We start from the raw sequence: 21,365 nt of genomic DNA, 5'->3' as shown, positions 1-21,365 counted from the left end.
GCTACACTGATATACTCAGAAGGACAATAATAATTGATTATTTAATTGTGTGAGATATATATATATATATATAGGATTCAGTTTGTCTCCATAGCTTCCCACTGTTGTGTACACTTCATATGTAAGCCCAGGATTGATAGGGTGATGTGGGCATACTCCTTTGCTGCACAGAGACTATAGGGAAGGTCAGCTGGTTTTCAGTCCTTGTGACCCTAAGGATGGCTCTGTCATTTGAACTACTCCTCTATATAAGGTGAAGTTGAGCTGGTTGTTGACTCTGTTGGTGAGTGGTAAGACACTCAGGCCCATATTTATACTTTTTAATGCAAAAAAGTATAGCACCGGCTTGCGTCATTCCAGAGTGCTAGCCGGGCGCCAAAGTTATGGAATTCCGCAGTTAGCGCAAAGAGTGGGCTAGCGTAAAATAAAATTACATTAGCCGGATGGGGATGAAGGTATGGGAGAAGGGAGTTTTGCACCATAAAAACAAAGCTAAGCTGGTTAGAGGAAAAAAAATGCCTTTAACCAGCCTTGCGTCATTTTCTGACGCAAATCCATCCATACCACATTCTTATAGAAGACAGGAGTCATGTCCACCACCCCAATGGCCAGCACAGGGGACAAGGGTCCCCTGGACATGGCCATTGCACCCAGTGCTATGTAGGGGAGCCCATTTCAGGGCCCCCAAAGGCACTTTAAAAAAGCTTTTAAAATACTTACCTTTACTTATCCTGCTTACCAAGGATGGGGTCCCCCATCCTCCGGTGTCCCTCTGGTGGGGGTGTTCCGGGGGTTTGGAGAGGGCACCTGTGGACCCATTCCATGGCGCCTGACCATGGAAATGGGTCCACAGGTCCCCTAACGCTTGGTCTAACCCAGGCGTTAAATAATGGTGCTAAGCAAGCCCTGCACCATTATTTGGCCAGTCCTCCCACCCATGCGTCATTTTAGCACGGGGATAAATATGGGGATCTGTGGAAAGCACAATGTTTTAGATGGCAACGCCCACACACATATATTGGTCAACCCTTCCTCATGACTTGGTCCTTTTCTGCCACATAATTCCACTGGCCCTGCATATAACTAAAGCACTTCCATTTACCTTCTTTCTCTATCTGCAGCCAAAAATGAAACTGTTGCCATTTAGCATCCTAATTTAAATATGCCATGCTAATTCTAATAGAATACCACTTTCACTACCCCACCATCAGAGTTGCTGGCTGGCTAACACAATTCCCCCAAAAAAGACACAAAACAGCCACAGAGTAGTATCAAGAGAATTAAACTCGAAGGGTGATCCAAACATATCAAGAGTATTCAAACAGTCATAGTGTAATATGGATGTTATGTTGGCCTGAATCATGGTCATAATTGCAATAAGGAAAGATTAATAAAACATATAAAATTATAAATTAAACCCCCAAAAAACATTATCAGAAATACGTTTTGGCATTAGACTAATGTGATCAGAACAGCTCCTAGAGAACACCACAATGAAAACAGCATTTATAAGTAACCTGGCATGTAGTCACTAGCAGACATAACCAAATAAAAAGACAATGGCAGAAAGTAATACAGTGTAAGTATATATTTAGTCCCTTAAAGAAATAGCTCATTACACATTTTTAGAACTACTACAATGAAATCACAAACAATGCTTTAAAAACACAAACAAATCCCAGCTATAAAAGCAAAAAGGTACATCCATGAAAGCACTTTAAAAGACACCAAATGCTGGGAGGGGTTAGTATTTTAGGGTCCCCACTAACTTAGTGTGAGGACCCAGGGATGATGTAGACAGAAAGAGCACATGGTGGTGAACGTTTTGAAGGTGGCCCCATTGTCCTAGGACCACTACAGGCTCAGTTATGAGCAAAAATGTTTTGTAAAAGTAATACCCTGTAAAGCATTATGGGATGAGAATTTTTGTCTGTGAATATTGTAGTATGTTGACTGTAATGCTCAGAAGAGCCCCTAGAGTACACCACAATAAAAAAAGCATTTGTAAGAAACACAGGACCTTATTACGACCTTGATGGAGGAGTCCGTAACAAATGTGACGGATATCTCACCCGCTGTATTACGATCTCCTTTGACCATAAGTTTTCTCCGTAACAAATGTGACGGATATCTCACCCGCTCTATTACGATCTCCTTTGAACATAATATCGGTCACACCGAGGAAACCCCTCCATCAAGGTCATAATAAGGCCCATAATCATGTAACCATATAGTTAGTCTCTTGAGAGCAGAACCACATGAAACAAAAACAGATGCAGAACAATAATATATTTAGCCCCTAAAGAATGTAGTGCCCCACACATTTTGAAGAATTACATGTCTACTGCAATGATATAACAAACAAGAACCTTAAACCACACACTAGTCCAATGTATTAAACAAACATTTCAGCCATGAAAAATCCCTAAAGCCATTAATACGTGGAAGGAGTTATTATTTTGGGTTCCCCACTAACCTAGTACGGGGACCCACAGATGCTGTAGACAGGAAGAGCATGTCCTGGTGAATGTTTTGAAGGTTGTCCCGTTGTATTAGAAGCACCACAGGCTAAGTTATGAGCAAACATTTTGTAAAAGGAATGCAAAGCATTATGGGAAGAGTTTCCAAGTGCAGTGAATATTGTAGTATGTTGAGTGTAATGCTCAGAACAGCCCCTAGAGGACGCCACTATAAAAATAGCATTTGTAAGAAAAATGGTCATGTAACCATATAGTACAACTTGACTGATTTCCTACAAGTGCTTGTAGTCAAGCAAGACAGAAAACTACAGACAGTATTGTTTACATTTAAATTGCATTTATATAGCTCTCACTACCTATGATGAGGCATTGAAACCCGACGTGGGGTCTAAATTGTATACAATTTCATTTGTATGTATGTGACACCAGAGCATGTTACAGTTGACTAAATATGAGAGAATGTGGGACATTGTTATGCATCCATTTTTCGAACTTGCTTGGTGTGAGTACGTAAGTGTTAGCGTATATACTAGTGCAAAGACTGTCTAGTGTGTAAGAGTCAGGTGTAAATTGTGCTTTCTTCCCATTGTTAGGCTGAAGGAAATCTGCTGGGGCTATTAGGGAAATGCTCTGTGTGTATATAAACAGAATTAGTGAGATGTAGTATTAGGTCGAGCGCGCAAGCGCTCTGAATTGTTGTAACCTAGCTGGGCTATTAACCACGCCCACCGCACACCCATTACTATCACTCATCCATGGGCTTTCCTTTAAAAAAATCCTTTGTTATCATTGGTAAATGCTTAACGTTTGTCCCTCCTTGGGGCAGTTTTGTTACCGCCTTGGCCATTGACCCTGTCACAAGGAAAATTGCACGTTTGCCAATTCATTTGACTGCAAGATAACTTCTTTTTCCTTTTTTTGTCACTCTTTGCGCTCACGCTCATGGCGGCCGTGACACTTTGAATCGGCTCACTTATGTCAACTGCTTTACTTTTCATTTTATGTGGCAAGATAAGCCCAGTAAGGAATTTACAAGCTAATAGCTCTAACTCGAGCAAACGCGAGACCCATTGCATTGCAAATACTTGTTTATTTTTGTTGGAAATTTCCGCCACGTGTGCCAAACTTGGGGAAATATTACTGGTGTGAAAAGGTTGCATGCATCGTGCCGCTGACAGTGATGCAGGCTGGGAGGTCAAGAGGGGCTGAAGAGCGTAAAGTGAGAGCTCTTCGAAGAAGGAAATGTAATGTATCCACCGCCGCTTATCTGGAATGTTTTGCAGAGGAGGCTTGTTTCCCGTTATTCTGTTTTTCTAGTCTTCAAGGGGCATTTTTATACTCTGTTTGAGCCAAATGTGCGTCAAAAAGTTTGACGCACATTCGCCGCAAGCCGTGCACCATATTTATACTATGACGCCGACCCTGCGGACGACAAAATTCCTCCATGTGCGTCATTTTTTGGATGTTTTTTTTTTTTTAAGTGGCATAGAGGGGCATAATTTGCCCTCCAACATGCCACTGTGCCCAATGACCAATGCCAGAGGACAGTAGTTCCCTGGGCATGGCCATTGTGCAAGGGGGCATGACTCCTGCCTTTGCTAAGACTGGAGGCATTTCAGTGGGGGGTTGTGTGTCAAAAAATGGTGCAAGTCCGGTTTGAGCCATGATTTTTGACTCAAACCTGACTTGCACCATTTTTTGATGCACAACCCCCATTTTCCCCTACGCCGGCGCTGCCTGGTTTGAGTCTTTTTTTTTTACTCTGACCAGTCCGCAGCGCCGGCTAACGTCATACATCAAATAAGGCACCCGCATGGTGTGTAGGAATGGCGTTAGCCAGTGGTAAACTTTTTGACGCAAACCAGCGCTGGTGCTGGTTTGCATCAAAAAGTATAAATATGTGCCCAAATGTCTTGACTTCTTGATATCTGAGAACTCCTTTAAGAACGTCGCTGAGATATTTGTTGTTCAGATTTGTTAGCGTAAAGTGTAGGGCAGATGTGCAAAAGAGCCTCTCCCTGTTTGAACATGGCTTGTAAAAATACTTCTAGATATTGTCAGTAAAATAAACTTTCCAGTGACGAAGCACGTTTAAAATGTTATGGTGGTCTTCTGAAGAGATAGTAAATAGAGTGCTTCTAGCGATCTTTACTATGTTCAGATTGTGTTTGCACACCTGTTCTACTTTTAGCACGGCGGGGCACGCAATGGGGCGCGCACCTTTTTTTAATATGTCATTGTGGAAATAATACATGCATCTTGGCAGTCACTAAACAACTGCCCCATTGTAAGTTGAAATGCTTGTGCATTAGGTGTTAGTTAGTACGCCCAGTTCAGCAGTGCAGTATAACTTGTTGCCAGCCACTAGCATCTTTTCCTGGCCTATGTGTACTGTTCTGCAAGCTCTCTTTGGGCTGAGAAGTCTGCGTGGCTCAGTCTCGTTTGCTGATTTGGCGGCACATGTGCTCTGAACAGCAAATGCTCTGCTCTAATATGCACGGCTCCTAAGTGCTCCCACATTCAGCATCTGAAGATGAAGGAGCTCCGGAGACATCCGGACAGGCATGCGCACAAACTGATAACCAGAGGAACAAACAGGCTGCTAGTGACGTGGAGTACAAAAGGCATCCCTGGAGGGTGACAGGCAGGAGGGCGCGCATGTGCAGGCAGAAGCGTAAACACCTGTGCGGCGCTCAACGTAAACAAATTCTCTTACATATCTGATGCACTGACAGTGGGAGACGCATGCACAGACATGTACAAGTACGCATGGCGGTAAACATCACCTCTAACACATCCATGCACTGACATTGGCCGACCTACGCACGAACATGCCCAGGGATGCACGCGGTAAACACCTCATCTAACATATCCAATGCACTGACACAGGGTGATGTGTGCATGGACACGTACTGCTACATACAGCAATGAAGGGCCCCGCGGAGAGCAGAGATGGAGTCTAGTCTCTCCACGGGATCCTTCGTAGCGGAGATGATGTCACGGGACAGGGGATTGGAGGGGTGGAAGGCAGGGGAGGGCTCTGAGGGTGGGTATAAATAGGTCAATAAACAGAGGGATAGGGAGGGATAATGGTCCAGTGTATATCCTCCCGGAGTAGATACTATAACAAAAACTAATACACTGTTCCAAAAGCAGAGTAAAGAGTAAAGGGATACAAAGAAGTCCTAAACTTTAGGAGCAAGAAACCTCACACACCCAACTGGGTGTCATGCTTCATCATCGGCGCTGCTCCTCGTCAGACCGGCGCTGCAATGTCTGACGGGAACCGCTCGAAGGGCGGGCTCTTTGCCGGAGATCTTTTCTCGATGATGCCAACACCCCAAGAGTGAGTTTTGAAAAGAAGGAAATAAGGAGAGTCACACTAAATGATAACATTGGCTCACAATCCCAGACCAAGAGAAAATGTATTAATCCAAACGGGGGGTTGCGGCCAAGATTAAAAACAATCAGGAGAGTGACACAGAGACAATGGTCTGACACTCTATCCAAAAGGTATCAAGAACAAAAGGGGGAGGAACTACCATCCGTCCCTAACAGAGGGTCAACATATTTCGCGTCTTTAAGGTCCAACAGGATCCAACGACGCTTCTTCGGGACCTAATAACTAAATACTTCTCCTATAAGTAGGCTATAAAGACTAATAACCACTGAAATTATCAGTTAGAATGTATCCAGTCACATACACTCGTCTGACTGTACTATTTCTACAAGTCGTCCTGTAATAGAGATAAACAAGGGTCAATCAGACATAGCAAAAATACCAAGTTACTGAGTTATGATGATGTCATGAATTCATAACATCAACAAGACGGTGTCAAAAAGTGGGGAACACGGGGATGGTGATTGCCGTGGCACACGTGTGCATGCAAAAAAGATGGAAGGTATTTGGCTGGCAACTTACCATCCCTGTCAAGAGACGTGCATCATGGGACCACACCGGCCAATAGCCGGGCGCGAGATACTCTAAAAGTGCGATAAAACAATCAACAGACAAAAACACAAGACCATTATCGTGTGCAATGTGGTGATTAATTACTCAAGAGATTGTACAAAGATGGTAATCGACTAATACCAGATATAACAAAGCAACTGATGCTACCCGGGCTCAGTATTTGACATAGTCTACTATCCAATTGTAGTATTGAAGGGGGTTCTAGAGAAAGCTAAGTTGCCACTAATAGTGAGAAAGGAATAGTTGTACACACAGAATTAAAGAGAATTCGATAATCACTCGTCACACAACTGACGAAAAAGGTAAAGCAGAGTGGAAGTCAGCAGGAGGAGGAGATGTAGCGCTTCTACCCTTCTTCTCTAATCGCGGAGTTGAGCCAGTGGGACAGGCTGAGGGGGGCCCAGAGGCGATGGTGGAAGGGTCAGGAATTCTGGACCACTTACAGGGGCCCAGCGGTGAGGCAGCCCAGGCCCCGGGGGACAGTGGGACCAGCAGGGCCTAGCAGTAGGGTCTATGCCATTGGATCTATCCTTGGGGAGGGCAAGGGGACTACTGGGGGGATGGGCCAGATTCCGGGGCCCCTTACAAGGGGGAAAAAAGGCAAGCTAAGTGCAGGCCAGGGGCCAGACGTATAGGCAGGACGGGTGGCAGATACAGCGGAGGCTGAGACCAGCAGGGGTGAGGTGCCAGTGGGCAGGGTGAGCGGAGCTGACAGCTTGGCATGGGCGGCTGAAGACATTGAGGCACGGATCAGGGAGCAGAGCAGGGTGGTGGCTGAGACGGAGGAGAGATGGGCCCAATTATGCAAGGACAGGGAGGAGGCTTTTGAGGAGATATCAAGCGTAAGACAGGCAATGTGGGGGCTGGGGGGCCAGCGGAACAGGCTGATCAAGGGCAGGAACAGGGTAGTTGGGTATGGGTGCCTAATGACGGAACAAGGGGTCAGCAGGAAGCCTGTGCAGCCAGTGGGTTCAGCAGTGTGAGTGGCACAAGTGGGAGGGGGGGGTCATGCGTGGCGCGGAACAGCAATGCCAGCGAGAGAGGCTGCCAGAAAGGTGGTACAGCCAACGGGGCGCAAAACGGCCTCGGACGTTGGTCTGAAGAAATAGGGGATCTTCGGCAGCCTACCCTACAGTGGAGGATCGCACACGTAGGAGTTATGGCAGACGCCATGTAGGAGATGGTGAGGCAGAGCGTCACAGAGTTCTGCATACTTAATTTGATGATGTGAGAGATGACATGGATGTGGAGGATGGGATAGAGCTTGACTATGAGGCAGACAGTGATGAATGGGAAGCAGGTGAGATACAAGAAGCAGAGGGAAAGCGACAGACAGTCGTCAGTGGCAGCGCAGATAGCAGGTACCACAGCAGGGCAGGACGTGACATCTGGAGGTGAGAGAGATAAAGGTGCTGATACAGACACGGACAGTGAAGCAAGGGATGGGAGTGGACACAAGAAACGCCTCCCATATATGGGTTTGGTGATGCTGCTGGGGTCGCACATGGGGGAAAAGACCAAGAATCGTATTTGGAAACACAAATACGTAGATGTATTCAAGCTTCTCCACAGGGAAATACAAGCTAAGGAGGGGTCCAAGGAGGAGGAGTGAGAACTAGCACACAGGCCGAGGGTTCCCATTATGATGGAGAACTGGAAGTCAGCGTTTCTGATCTATGTGAGCATTTATTGCGACAAATACCCCGACAGGGCCATTGCGATGTTTAAGTATATGGACATCATTTGCAAGGCACAGTTGCATTTTGGGGGTTTTGCATGGCTGAGTTATGATGAGGAGTTCAGTGCTAAGGTGAGCGTGAACCCAGACAAACCATGGGGGGATGTCGATTCGGAACTATGGATGCAGTGGATGGCGTCTCCACATTCTGCTTCATCAACTCACACAGCAAGTGGGCTGCCGGTGATATACAGACCTTTTCAACTCCGTCCCGCCCTGGTCGGGGCGAGTAACATACAGAGAGCTCCAGTTTCCAGCGGGGAGCATGTTGGAATTTCAACAAAGGCTTCTGCTCCCGTCACCCCTGTAAATGTAAGCATGAGTGTTCCAAATGCAGGGCAACACCCAGTTATGCAGTGTATTTCACTGGCAAGCCCAGCACAACAGTAGAGGTCGCCCAGGGGTCGTGGTGCTCGAGGAGCTCCTGGGCCAATGGGTTTCTACACCAATTGAACTGACCAAACTGCTCCCGTGGCTGCGCCTGCATTCTGACACGGACGTAGCACGTAAATTGCAATGGGGTTTCAGAGAGGGCTTCAGAGTAGGCTATCAGGGACCATAACAGCGAAGGTGGGCTGACAATTTGCGGTCAGCCAAAGGATTGCCGGAGGTGGTCACTGGCAAATTGAGTAAGGAAGTAGCTGAAGGGAGGATTGCGGGCCCCTTTTATGAGTGGTCTATGGAGGATTTGATGATTTCACCACTGGGCTTGGTGCCAAAAGAAAAGCCAGGGGAGTTTTGTCTCATCCATCACCTGTCTTGGCCAGAGGTGGCGCCACTGAATGACTTAATTGCACCCGAGGACACGAGGGTGGTGTACGCGTCAGTCGATGATGCCATGAGGCTGGTTCGCAAGTGTGGCAGTGGGGTTGAGCTGGCAAAATGTGAGATCAAGGCAGCTTTTAGGCTCTTGACCATTCATCCTGAAGACTTCACCTTACTGGGTATGCAACTGCACGGGGCTATCTATGTAGACAGGGTCCTCCCTATGGGTTGTGCTATTTCTTGCACCTTGTTTAAAGCATTCAGTACCTTTTTCCAATGGGTGTGTAAGAAAGTGATCATAGAGCGGTGTCCCACTACCTAGATGATTTTCTATTTGTCGGTGAGGCAAAGTCTGGGACATGTGAGAGGGTTTGAGGTGTTTTGAACGGATGGCACTAGACATGGGTGTTCCATTGGCTCCAGATAAGACCGAAGGTCCTAGTACTACACTGGCTTTCTTAGGTATTGAACTAGACACGGTGGCACTCATTGCACGGCTGCCAGCCGAGAAAGTGAAGGAGATTGTAGATTTTCTTCAGCACCTCCAGTTATTACATAAGATTGAGTTGAGGGAAGCACAACAACTGTTGGGGTTTCTCAATTTCTCTTGCTGGGTGGTGCGAGGAGGCAGGATGTTCTGTTGGCACCTGGGCTTAGCTATGTCTGGTGCATCGCTACCTCATCACCAGATTCGCATGTCCGTGGGCTTGAGGGAGGATATCAAGGTGTGTGAAATGTTCCTTACTCATTTAATGGGGTTTCCATGGCTTTTCAAGAGGAGGACACAGCGTGGCAGGTGCAGATTTTTTTCTGATGCAGTGGAGGCAGCAGGTTTCGGTCTCTTTTGGGATGACAGGTGGTGCGCGGAGGTATGGCCTCAACAGTGGATCTCTCAGGGCAGGGGCATTGCATTTTTTTAACTAAAATTCCATTGCTGGTGGCATTGGCTGTGTAGGGTGGTGAACTTGCCAATAGGACAGTGATGTTTCAGGTGGACAACTTGGCAGTGGTGGAACTGGTGTACAGGCAGAGTGCAAGGGATCTCAGAGTTTTGCGGCTGGTACGGCATTTCATGCTTCGTTGTTTGACATTGAATATAATTTTTTAAGCTGCTCACATTCCTGAGGTTAACAATTCCATTGCGGATTCCTTGTCTCGTTCACAGTGGCACTGTTTCTGTACATGGGCACCTGGCGCAGACGAATGCAAGACAGCAGTCCTGGCAGACATTTGGGAGTTGGAGGGCTTGATGGTCGTTAGCCTTGTGGAACAGTCCCTAGCAGAATCCACGCGGCGGAGTTACCAGATGGCATGGTTGGAATTTGTATCCTTTGACAGTATTGTGGGGCAGTGGTGGTTACAGGAGCAGGGCACTCTTGCGTAATAAGTTTTGTGCTGTTTTTGATTAAGAAATGTTTGTCACCAGCCACAATTGGGGGCAAGTTGGCTGGGGTTTCATTTTATGTCAAGTAGTTTTTTGGTTGTGATCCAGCAAAGGATGAGATTTTGGGGAAAATGTTAAAGGGGTGTGGCAAAGAAAGGGGGACAGGTGCGGCGGTAAGGGAAGCAATAGCTTGATTTATTGCTAGAGGTGTTACATGTGTTGCCGGTATGCTGCACGGATATTTATGAAATGGCACTTTTTCGCATCTTCATGACATGTTTTTTTTTTGTGCTTTTCGGGTGTCTGAGTTGTTGGTGGTGGGCAAGGCTGTGGAAGAGAAGCTTGGGGAAGTGCGGCTGGAGGGCGACCGTTTGGGCATATGGTTGCGGAAGTCTAAAACAGATCAGCTTGGAAGGGGTAAATGGGTGTGGCCATATAAAGAAGCCAATCCGGAAGCATGCCCGGTCAGTGAGTGGGGGAGGTTTTTGGAGCACGGGCCCACAGGTATGTGGGTGTTTTTTGTCATGCGAACGGGTCACAGCTCACATCAATTCAGTTGTTGGCCGTGTTGTGAATGGTGCTGCGGAGGTTGGGCAGACAGGTGGGTAGCTTTGGTATTCACTCCTTCCAGATTGGGGTAGCAACTGCGGATGCATGCCTTGGGTGGGACTGGTCTCAGATCAGGTGGATAGGATGGTGGCATTCACAATGTTGTGAGCGGTATGTGAGAGCATGAGCTGGTTAGGCCACAGGATGATTTGAAGGGAAAGGGGAGAGAGAGAGGGGTTAAAGTTGGGGGTGAGGTTGAGGGGGGGGGCTTGTCTTCCCAAACTGATTTCTGTTTTTCTCCAACTGGATGTATGCGGGGTTCTGGGATGTTGAAGGTGGCTATGTGGCTGGTCAGCCACTCCTTCGTTCATTGGGTAGCCAAATATGCAGAGAAGTAGATTTATGGACGCTCTCTTGGACTGCCGAGCAGCAGACATGAGGGAAGAGCGGAATGTGCTGAGGAAATTTGCTACCTTTTATTACTTCCATGTTGCCAAATTGGGGTTGCCCTGATGCCTTAGTGATTCACTTGGGGGAGAATGATTTGGTATGACTCTCCGGGCTCGCCCTACTGCAACACATGCAGCAGGATTTAGAGTTGCTGCAGCAAAAGATGGCAGGAATCTGCTTGTTTTGGACAGAATTGGAGCCCAGGCGAAAATGGAGTGGGGCAGTCAAACACAGGGCGATTGACAGGTCCAGGAGGAAGCTCAATAGAGCAATGAGGGATTTTTGTGAGGGGCATAACATAAAGGTTTTGGCTCATTAAGGAATAAAGGAGGAAGAGACGGCACTCTTCCGGGATATTGGGGTACATCTTTCGGACCTGGGCAAGTCTTATTACAGTGCAAATTTGCGCTATCTGGTGGGAGATTTGTGGGCTGAAGAGGTTTGGCGCAGGCAGAAGGCATAACTGTGTTGCAGTGGTCTCACTGGTGGGGCAGCAAAACGCCTCATGGGTTTGTGCAGGGTGGCAGTTGATGGGGGAGGGTGGAGAGTCATATGCGGGCCTGGCCACCCTTCCGGGGGGGGGAGAAGAAGCAGGTGAAGGATGACAGTGGGGGGGATGCCCGAATGAAGCAGGGGATGAAAGGAAAGTGTAGGTAAGAGGTGAATGGAGGTGGAGAATGGGTGAACGAAACAAACTGGGGCAACAAAATGGAAGACTGAAAGGTGGGGTGTGTCAAAAGGGGTGGGATAGGAAAGAGGTTGGGAAGCTGGAATGTACTTAAGTTGTTCAAATGTTTGGTTAGTTATTCGCAACACTGTCCTAATCAATGGCCCTTTATACTACTATGGAGAGTGATGGTGATTCTGTCACGATAAACACCCATCCAACCTTGCTGATTCACTGACAGTGGGCGACAAGTGCACAGACATGTACAGGTACACACTGCAGTAAACACCCCCTCTAACACATCCATGCACTGACACTGGCCGACCTGTGCAAAGACCTGTACATGTACACTGCGGTGAACACCTCCTCTAACATATCCGATAAACTGACAATGGGCCAGCGTGCACAGACATGCTGAGTTAAACAGAGCGGTAAACACCTCCTTTACCGCACCTAAAACATTGTGACTTTGCCACAGACACGTACAGGTACACACATCAGTGGACACATCCTCTAACATATACAATACACTAAAACAGGGCTGCGTATACACAGATGCAAACAGTGGGAAATCCCTCCTGAAATACATCAGATGAGCTGAATCAAGGAGACGTACACAGATATATACGGGTCCACCAAGAGAGAGGTGAACACCCCTTCTCACATGTCCAATACACTGAAAAAGAGTGACACCTGCACAAACATTTGCAGGTACACATGAGGAAAAACTCCCTGTAGCACAGCAGATACGCTCAACTAAGGAAAAATGACAGACGTGCAGGTACACAATGGCAAAAAACAGCTAACACATCAGACACACTCAAATGGGAAGACGTATAAAATCAGGCACATACAGAGTGGTAAACAACAGAGTTTACAAGAGTTGGTGGCATTTTTCTTTTTCAGCTGTAGCATTGGGCAAAAATGTTTTCTAAAAGTAATGGCCTGCAAAGCATTGTGGGGCGAGTTTCCCAAGTGCACTGAATGTTGTAATATAGGCACTCCCACTATTTCAGGAGAGCCGCTTTGAGGATTTTATACCGCGCTGTGAGTGCCATGGCCGTCATGCAGCATGAAGGGGAGGGACAAAAGAAAAAATAGTTTGCCCACGCTGAAGTATATCAGCAATCGTGCAATAATCCATGTAATAGGGTCAGTCTGTAAGGCAGTAACAAAACCGCCCCAAGGCGGGACACACATAAGCATTTATGAATGACATCAAGGGAGTTTTGAAAGGCAAGCCAACAAACGACTGAAAGTGATGGGCGTGAGGTCGCTGTGGTTAAAAGCCCACAATACTGACAACAGGTCAGAAAGCGCTTGTATGCTCGACCTAAAAATGATGAGTTAGGACACTCATGTCCTATTTGTTTGTTGGTACGGGGTAAGAAAATGCCCATGTTTTCCACCGGTAGGCGCGATTCGGCAGCAACAGAGACTATACGTTTTTGAGTGTATGTTTGAAGATAGGGGGAGAAGAGAAAAGCATAGCAATTGTCTGAAAATACTCACAAGGTTACAACTTTTGGGGGTGTTGCCAGGCCTATCAGCAGATTTTGTGTGACCCGGGTCACAAACGGCATAATCGGGGACCTTTCTGTTTCACTCAAAGCACTGTAAGGATACCCGTCCAAGATAAACTCTATCTCCTGAGGTGCATTTCGAGGCAGCCCCAGCACACCACCTAACGCCAGTTGCCATTACCTGGCTTGCCATGAATGTATAAAAAAACTTTGTGGTATATAAATGCATATAGCAGTGGCAGTGTGGGACCCTGAAGAGAGTCAGGCTTTGAACAAACAGCCTCACCTACTCCCCTTTGTAATGTCCTTTGGAGTTTCCAATACTAGCTATGGTCAGCCACTTAGTAAAAAAAAACAACCCTACAAGTCACTTGCAGAGGTAAACTAGTATTGGTGTGCCAGTGTTGTCGAGTATTAGCCTTGAGATGCCCTGGTGAAGCTGTGAGTGGGGCCCAGTATGGGAGTGGCATAGCCTCTGAACCACAGAAGCGACGAGTCCTGAAGGGCATGTGTGTGAGCCTTAGTTCTGAGAAGAAATGTGCACTGAATGTTAGAACTGATGGATTCTGGCAGAGCTGTGGTGGTTCCCATTAACAGTGGCGATGAATGTTAGACTTGAGGTGCAGTGGCTGAGATGTGTTTTGCTCTTTTGGGTCAGTATTGGCTTGGCAGTGGGAATGAATATTAGAATTGAGCTGCTGTAATAGAACTGTATGTGAGCAGGGTCCCAGTATAGGAAAGGAAGTGACCTCGCTGTGGTATAACTGAGGTGCACTGATGGAGCAGCGTCCGAGGTCCTAGTACTGGAACAGCAGAGTGTACTGGCTGTAAGAACAGAGGTGCTCTGGCAGATGTCATGTGTGCGGTTCTGGCATGGGCACAGCTGGGGGCTTGCAGAGTGTGAACTGAGGTGCACTGATGGAGCTGCACTGAGGTCGCAGTACTAGAGCAGCAGAGTGTACTGACTGTGAGAACTGAGGTGCTCTGGCAGATGGCATGCGTGGGGTTGTGGCACGGGCACAGCTGAAGGGCTTGGAGTGTGTGAACTGAGGTGTACTGATGGAGCTGCACCCAAGTTCCGAGTACTGGAGCAGCAGAGTGTACAGATTGTGAGAACTGAGTTGCTCTGGCAGACGACATGTGAAGGGTTCCTGGCACGGCTGAGGGCTTGGAGTGTGTGAACTGCTGTGCACTGACAGATGTGAGCCCAAGGTCCCAGTACTAGAGCAGCAGAGTGTACTGACTGAGAGAACTGAGGTGCTGTGGCAGATGGCGTGTGTGGGGTTCCTGCCACTGGCATGTCTGAGGGCTTGGAGTGTGTGAACTGCGGTGCACTGATGGAGATGCGCTCTAGGTCCCAGTACTGGAACAGCAGAGTGCACTGACTGCGAGAACTAAGGTGCTCTGGCAGACAGTGTGTCTGGGGTTCCTGGTGCTGGCCCGGCTGAGGGCCTGGAGTGTATGAACTGCGGTGCACTGACAGAGCTGCACCTGAGGTCCCAGTACTGGAGCAGCAGAGTGTACTGATGGCGAGAACTGAGATGCTCTGGCAGACAGCATGTGTGGGGTTCCTAGCACTGGCATGGCTGAGGGCTTGGAGTGTTTGAACTGCGGTGCACTGATGGAGCTGCGCCTGCAGACCCAGTACTGGAGCAGCAGGGCACTCACTGCGAGAACTGAGGTGCTCTGGCAGATACCAAGTGTTGGGTTCCTGGCACTGGCAAGGATGAGCGCTTGGAATGCGTGAGCTGCGGTGGACTGATGGAGCTACACCCGAAGTCCAAGTACTGGAGCAGCGGAGTGCAATGACTGCAAGAACTGAGGTGCTCTGGCAGACAGTGTGTGTGTGGTTCCTGGTACTGGCACAGCTAAGTGCTTGGAGTGTGTGAACTGCGGTGCACTGATGGCACTGCGCCTGAGGTCCCAGTACTGGAGCAGCAGAGTGTAGTGACTGCGTCAACTGAAGTGCTCTAGCAGACAACGTGTGTGGGGTTCCTGGAACTGGCACGGCTGAGGGCTTGGAGTGTGTGAACTGCGGTGTATTGATGGAGCTGCGCCAGAGGTCCCAGTACTGGAGCAGCAGATTGTACTGACTGCAAGAACTGAGGTGCTCTGGCAGACAGTGTGTGTGGGGTTCCTGGCACTGGCACAGCTGGGGGCTTGGAGTGTGTGAACTGAGGTGCACCAATGGAGCAGTGAGTGGGATCCCAATATGGAGCAAATGTGAGCACTGGCTCTAAGCATTGCAGAGCCCTGGTAGAGCTGAGTGCTTAGGCTATAAGCAATTACAAGTGATCCTCTGCCCTTGCTCTCAGCACATTGGCAGGCACACTTTGTAAAGAATATGGAAGCCAAGGATGGGCGGGAGCCAGGCAGCTGAGAGAGAGTACAGAGAACCCACAAAGACAGAATGTGACCAAGATAACAGCCTGTTTTACAGCCTTGTTTACAGCTAAGCTCAGAGAAAGAATGCTCTGCAAATGAAAAGGGAAGCTTGACTGGACAGGATTAGGAAACAAAGTAAAGAAAAGTCCCCTACAGACCAGATAAACAGGACGAAGCATAAATATACAGTAGTTGGTCCCTGCTCCCACACGGAAGAAGGAGGGACAAAGAGGCATGACTGACCACTAGCAAGCGAGGATTTGTAAATGACCTTGAAACTAACAAATGAAATAGCTGGAAGCCCACAGAAGAAATATACTTAAAAGTATACAAGAAGCCGTACACTTACACTCAACCTAAAAACTTAAGCTTATTTGGTAGATTTTCCACTACCATTAGAGCGAGGACCCTGGAATTATGTAAACAGCTATATGGGACACTTAATGCCAGAGAACGTTTAGTGAGTCTGTCTCTTAAGCGCATATCACTGTGCTTCCAAACATTGCTAAGAACTCAAGGGATATTGCACTAAATTGTCTTTCAATTGCCTAAATATTGTTCTCTGAAAAGAGAATAACCTCTCTTTTCAAACTACCACCCATGCTCCTACAATAAAAAAAACTGCAACAATTAAGTATTTATTCGGAATGTAACAGCTGCTTGGACACAAAACGTAAGGATTTAACAGAGGGGATTTAGGACTTACTCTGACTTTCCATTCTCTTCTGTGGGATCACTAAAAAGAGGAAAATATGCAAATAGTTTAAGAATCGCTTACCACTGATGTGCAGTAAGACTGGGGTACGTTCTGGCGCTGATATGAGGCAATGTCCACAGAGGTCTGTGTCAGAATGCTTAAAATGAGTCCATTCCATACTTATTCTCTCCCTCATGGAAGGTTACAATAAACTTATCGCCCCAGTTGAGAATGCATTCATGCTGTATGAAGACTTTAGCTCACCTTGTAGGTTTGGGTTCACTGAGGAAGGCAATGGAACTGCCACGCTGCCACATCACAGTGTTGGAAGAACTGTTACATGCGTTGACATTGTGGACAGAGCAGGTCATCTTTTCGGCAGGACTGCCCCAGTCATCATAATACCTTAGCGAAAAAGTCAACGTTAGAAGGGCAGGACAAGTTCTATGAAACACCAACTACATCCAGCAAACACTGTGGGTTTAGCACTTACCAAGTAGTTTGATTGGATGTTTCAGGCTCCCTAATTAAAGGACAACACAGTATATTTTATTTATGTAGTTTAAAAGGCATTCCCTGCATATAATTCCTCACAAGAAACCAGGTAAAGAATATACACAGAGGTCATTGAGGTGGATCAAAAAATACAGATGGCAATAAAACATCAGACAGTAGGTGGATTCATCCACAAGCAGCAGGGTTCAGAGACAAAAGAAGAGGCACATTTCTGACATAAACTGGAGTAGGTTAATCAATAATGGTGGAGTTTGTTCTCAGAGGAAGGGGCTGCAAGAAGAAAGTAGGGTGGTGGGGCTTGTATTGGTTGCCTGGCAAACATTCTGGCTCCTCGGTGTTTGGGGGACGACGACTTAGAGGTGCAGGGGGTTCAGAGGTGTGTGAGACCGTAACTGTGGGGAATGGGGGATTACCTGCTGTTGCAATCAAAAACTATAGATGGAAAATTGTTGTACTGATTCTCTCTGCGAGCAGTATTTTTTTGACAAATCTAATGGAGATCAGAGTGGTGAAAAACCCCAAAAGACAAAGAAAAGACGGTTGTTTGGACGGGTAAGCGTGTAGCACCAGTGCACTCTGTGTTTAGAATGAGGTAGGCTTGAATGGTCAAAACTGGTTATAACCAGTCTAGTGGGTGATCTCATAGCGCAGGTAGGGAGGCATGATGGCCAAGCATTCTATGTCAGACGCAGAAACATGCATTTTATCCTTGCCCTTTATTTGAAGGCAGTGTAGGCCTTGAAGTGCATGGGCGACATGGTTTTGTTGTACTATACGGGTTGGAATCCATGTGGGTGCCTTTTGGGGCCATGACACCTTGTATTTGGAGATGGAAACATAGAATGCATCAGCATGATCAATTATGGGATGATTACAGTATCTACTGCTATGTCTGGAATTCGAGGTAACGAGTGCACAGCATAATCTCTCTGAACTGCCAGAAGCCACTTTTAGTCACTGCAGTGATTTGGGTAAACATTCTGAAGTCACTGCCCTGACATACACCTCAAGGTTTAAGGTGGATATATAGAAATTGGATGGTAGTAGAATGTAATTTATCCACAGGCTTCTGCTAGAAAACGTGCCATAGGCTTTGACTGTCACCTCATGCTGTCTCTAATTATCACCAGTACTGCATACCACCTTCTAAACATTTGGAGGTACTGTTCTCACCTCTCAATTTACTTGAGCAACACCTTGATCACCTTATGCTGTGAGAAGGTATTAGAGCAATGTAGCTTTTTCTCGATTGGGTTGCCCAGCCAACTTTAATTTCACATGAGAAAGAACTAAATTGTGTCACATGCACTGTCATATCATGTGTGCTGTACTGCTATGTTCTTTTTCCAGCACAATGATCTAGACAGACATCCTTAACAAAGGCCCTTGTTTAGAGTTTGGTGGCTGGGATATTCCGTCAAAATGTGATGGGTGCCCTGTCTGCCATATTACAAGTGCCATAGGCTTTAATGCACTGGTAATAAGGCACAAAAGATATCCTTCACATTTGTGACTAAGTATACCCTCGGCCAAACTCTAAATCAGGCCCAAAGTCCACTGTAGATTTCCTTGTCTGACATTCAGTGCTGTGGCCTGCAAGCCCACCATCCACCATCAATGTCTTGTCTATTGGTTCAGTACACCTTAAATGGTCCCCTCTGGTCGCCCAGTACTATATGGTCACCACAAGGCATCTCTACATTGCCTTCATTCAGATATTTCTTGCTCACACACAAACCACCCAGCAGTGAGAACTCCTCCCCTATTTCTGAGATCTCACACCATCCCTTCCAGCATTCAAAAGGATCCAAAAAACATGTTAAGTGCTCTAACTTTCCATCTTTCTGCTCAGCCAGGACCTAGCTTCCTACCTGTGGAAATAAGATCCACTTAACCAACAGCTGCATGGTAAGTGATTTAAAAACACTATGGGGGTTATTCTAACTTTGGAGGAGTGTTAATCCGTCCCAAAAGTGACGGTAAAGTGACGGATATATCACCAGCCGTATTACGAGTTCCATAGGATATAATGGACTCGTAATACGGCTGGTGGTAAATCCGTCACTTTTCCGTCACTTTTGGGACGGATTAACACCTCCTCCAAAGTTAGAATAACCCCCAATGTGATTGTAACCTATGTGCTCATCCATCTCACTTACCCTCTGAGATGTTTTTATTCACTGCTATTGTAACCTATTCTCTCTTGTTTCCAGTCACCCTGCTATTGCTGAGATGTCATTGTCTAGTGGAATAAACATTACCTTTAGAATATTCCACAAGTGACATTAAGAGTTTCAGTGAGAGTCTGCGACGTGGTTTGAGCATAGGTGAGTTTATGAGTTTATGGGGAATAACATGGATTTTGGTGTTTAACATAGCAAAGTCCGCATGATAGGTAAGTACCATGTTTTCCTCTGTTAAATTGTAGCAGGTTTGTCCTTTTGAAATTTAACGAATGTTGGGTTATTTAATGCATCCGATAATTATCGGTTGTGTTAAATAAAATGAAACTTGTAATTACATCCTGTACAAAAGCCCCTGTTAACGGACAGGACGGAAATAACCACTGTAATCACTCCCCAAGTCCTATTGTTCTACCAATGTTGAGTGCTTCTTGATCAGAGAGAATACTTACCTTAATCAAAGGCAACATTCATCATTTGTGTTTTATGTGGAATTTGCACTCTCAGGGGCATATTTATACTCTGTTTGCGCCGAATTTGCGTCGTTTTTTTCGACGCAAATTCGACGCAAAACTAACTCCATATTTATACTTTGGCGTTAGACGCGTCTAGCGTCAAAGTTCATGGAGTTAGCGTCATTTTTTGGCGTGAACACCTTCCTTACGTTAATGAGATGCAAGGTAGGCGTTCCCGTCTTAAAAAATGACTCCCAGGCATGTGCGTGGTATTTATACTCCCGGGCAAAAATCACGCCCGGGAGTGGGCGGGGCAAAAAACCCCGCATTTGCGCCTCTTTTTAACGCCTGGGTCAGGGCAGGCGTTAAGGGACCTGTGGGCTCAGAATGAGCCCAGAGGTGCCCTCCCCTGCCCCCAGGGACACGCCCTGCCACCCTTGCCCACCCCAGGAGGACACCCAAGGATGGAGGGACCCATCCCAGGGAAGAAAAGGTAAGTTGTGGTAAGTATTTTTTTGAATTTTTTTTTTGTGGCATAGGGGGGCCTGATTTGTGCCCCCCTACATGCCACTATGCCCAATGACCATGTCCAGGGGACATAAGTCCCCTGGGCATGGCCATTGGGCAAGGGGGCATGACTCCTGTCTTTGCTAAGACAGGAGTCATGTTAATGGCGTCTGGGCGCCCAAAAAAAATGGCGCAAATCGGGTTAAGACGATTTTTTTGCCTCAGCCTGACTTGCCCCATTTTTGGACGCCCAAACGCCATTTTTCCCTACGCCGGCGCTGCCTGGTGTACGTGTTTTTTTTTCATGCACACCAGGCAGCGCCGGTCGGCTAACGCCGGCTAACGCCATTCAATAAATACGGCGCCCGCATGGCGCTTCAGAATGGCGTTAGCCGGCGCTAATTTTTTTGGCGCAAAACTGCGTTAGCGCAGTTTTGCATCAAAAAGTATAAATATGGCCCTCAATGTTCTGTTCTTGTCTTTTGTAAACTCTCTACGGACTCCAGAGTAATGCATACCGGCTCACATAAAGATATTCCGGGTTCTATGTGGTAGCCCATCCCACATTTTCACATGAAAGGAGGGATGCACATAACCTATTCCTTGATGCAAACAAAATGATCACATGCCTTTCCAATGGAGTACAATCAGACTGTTGCAGTGCATCCACAGCGATCTTCTAAGGGATACGAATGGTGTACTTGCCATGCCACTATCTGCAGGAATCCCAAACTGCTTTCTGAATACTTTCCCGAAGTATAGCATAGCAACAGCTACAGTGTTCCTTTGCTGTCACGTGGGAAAGCATGTTCTCTTGAAAAAGGTGACTGGATTTGCCTGGTTGTATCCACCATGCGGTTTTTATAGGTTGGAAGTGGGTCTGCCACATTGCCTTCAGTGTTTTCTTCCAAGAGAGTTCACTAGAGCAGCCACAGTTTGGCTCTCACTCTGAATCGGCTGGTAATCGGACGTGGAGATACATGGCTGAAGATAGTGAGCCCACTCCAATCACTGCCCGGGACAGGGAATAAATGTTGGACAAAGACTTGCCAGGTCCAATTACACGTTTTCTATGGTTTCAGTTCAGTTCCCG

At 46.9% G+C, this 21,365-nt stretch overlaps 1 protein-coding gene across 1 annotated transcript in view; it reads right to left on the bottom strand.

Annotated features, from left to right (window-relative positions):
- The window catches only part of LOC138259728 (uncharacterized), a 136,609-nt gene that overhangs the window by 74,098 nt on the left and 41,146 nt on the right, over positions 1–21,365 (bottom strand). Inside the window, exons 9-11 of the mRNA XM_069207621.1 lie at positions 17,105–17,134; positions 16,876–17,016; positions 16,621–16,650 (exon numbers count right to left, since the gene is read on the bottom strand). Coding sequence (XP_069063722.1) covers positions 16,621–16,650; positions 16,876–17,016; positions 17,105–17,134 — 201 coding nt within the window. The remainder of the gene's footprint in view (positions 1–16,620; positions 16,651–16,875; positions 17,017–17,104; positions 17,135–21,365) is intronic.

The sequence above is a fragment of the Pleurodeles waltl genome, chromosome 9 (assembly GCF_031143425.1).
Source record: "Pleurodeles waltl isolate 20211129_DDA chromosome 9, aPleWal1.hap1.20221129, whole genome shotgun sequence".
NCBI lineage: Eukaryota > Metazoa > Chordata > Amphibia > Caudata > Salamandridae > Pleurodeles > Pleurodeles waltl.
Note: the sequence above shows the minus strand (reverse complement) of the source record. Positions and strands in the feature narration are given on the sequence as shown.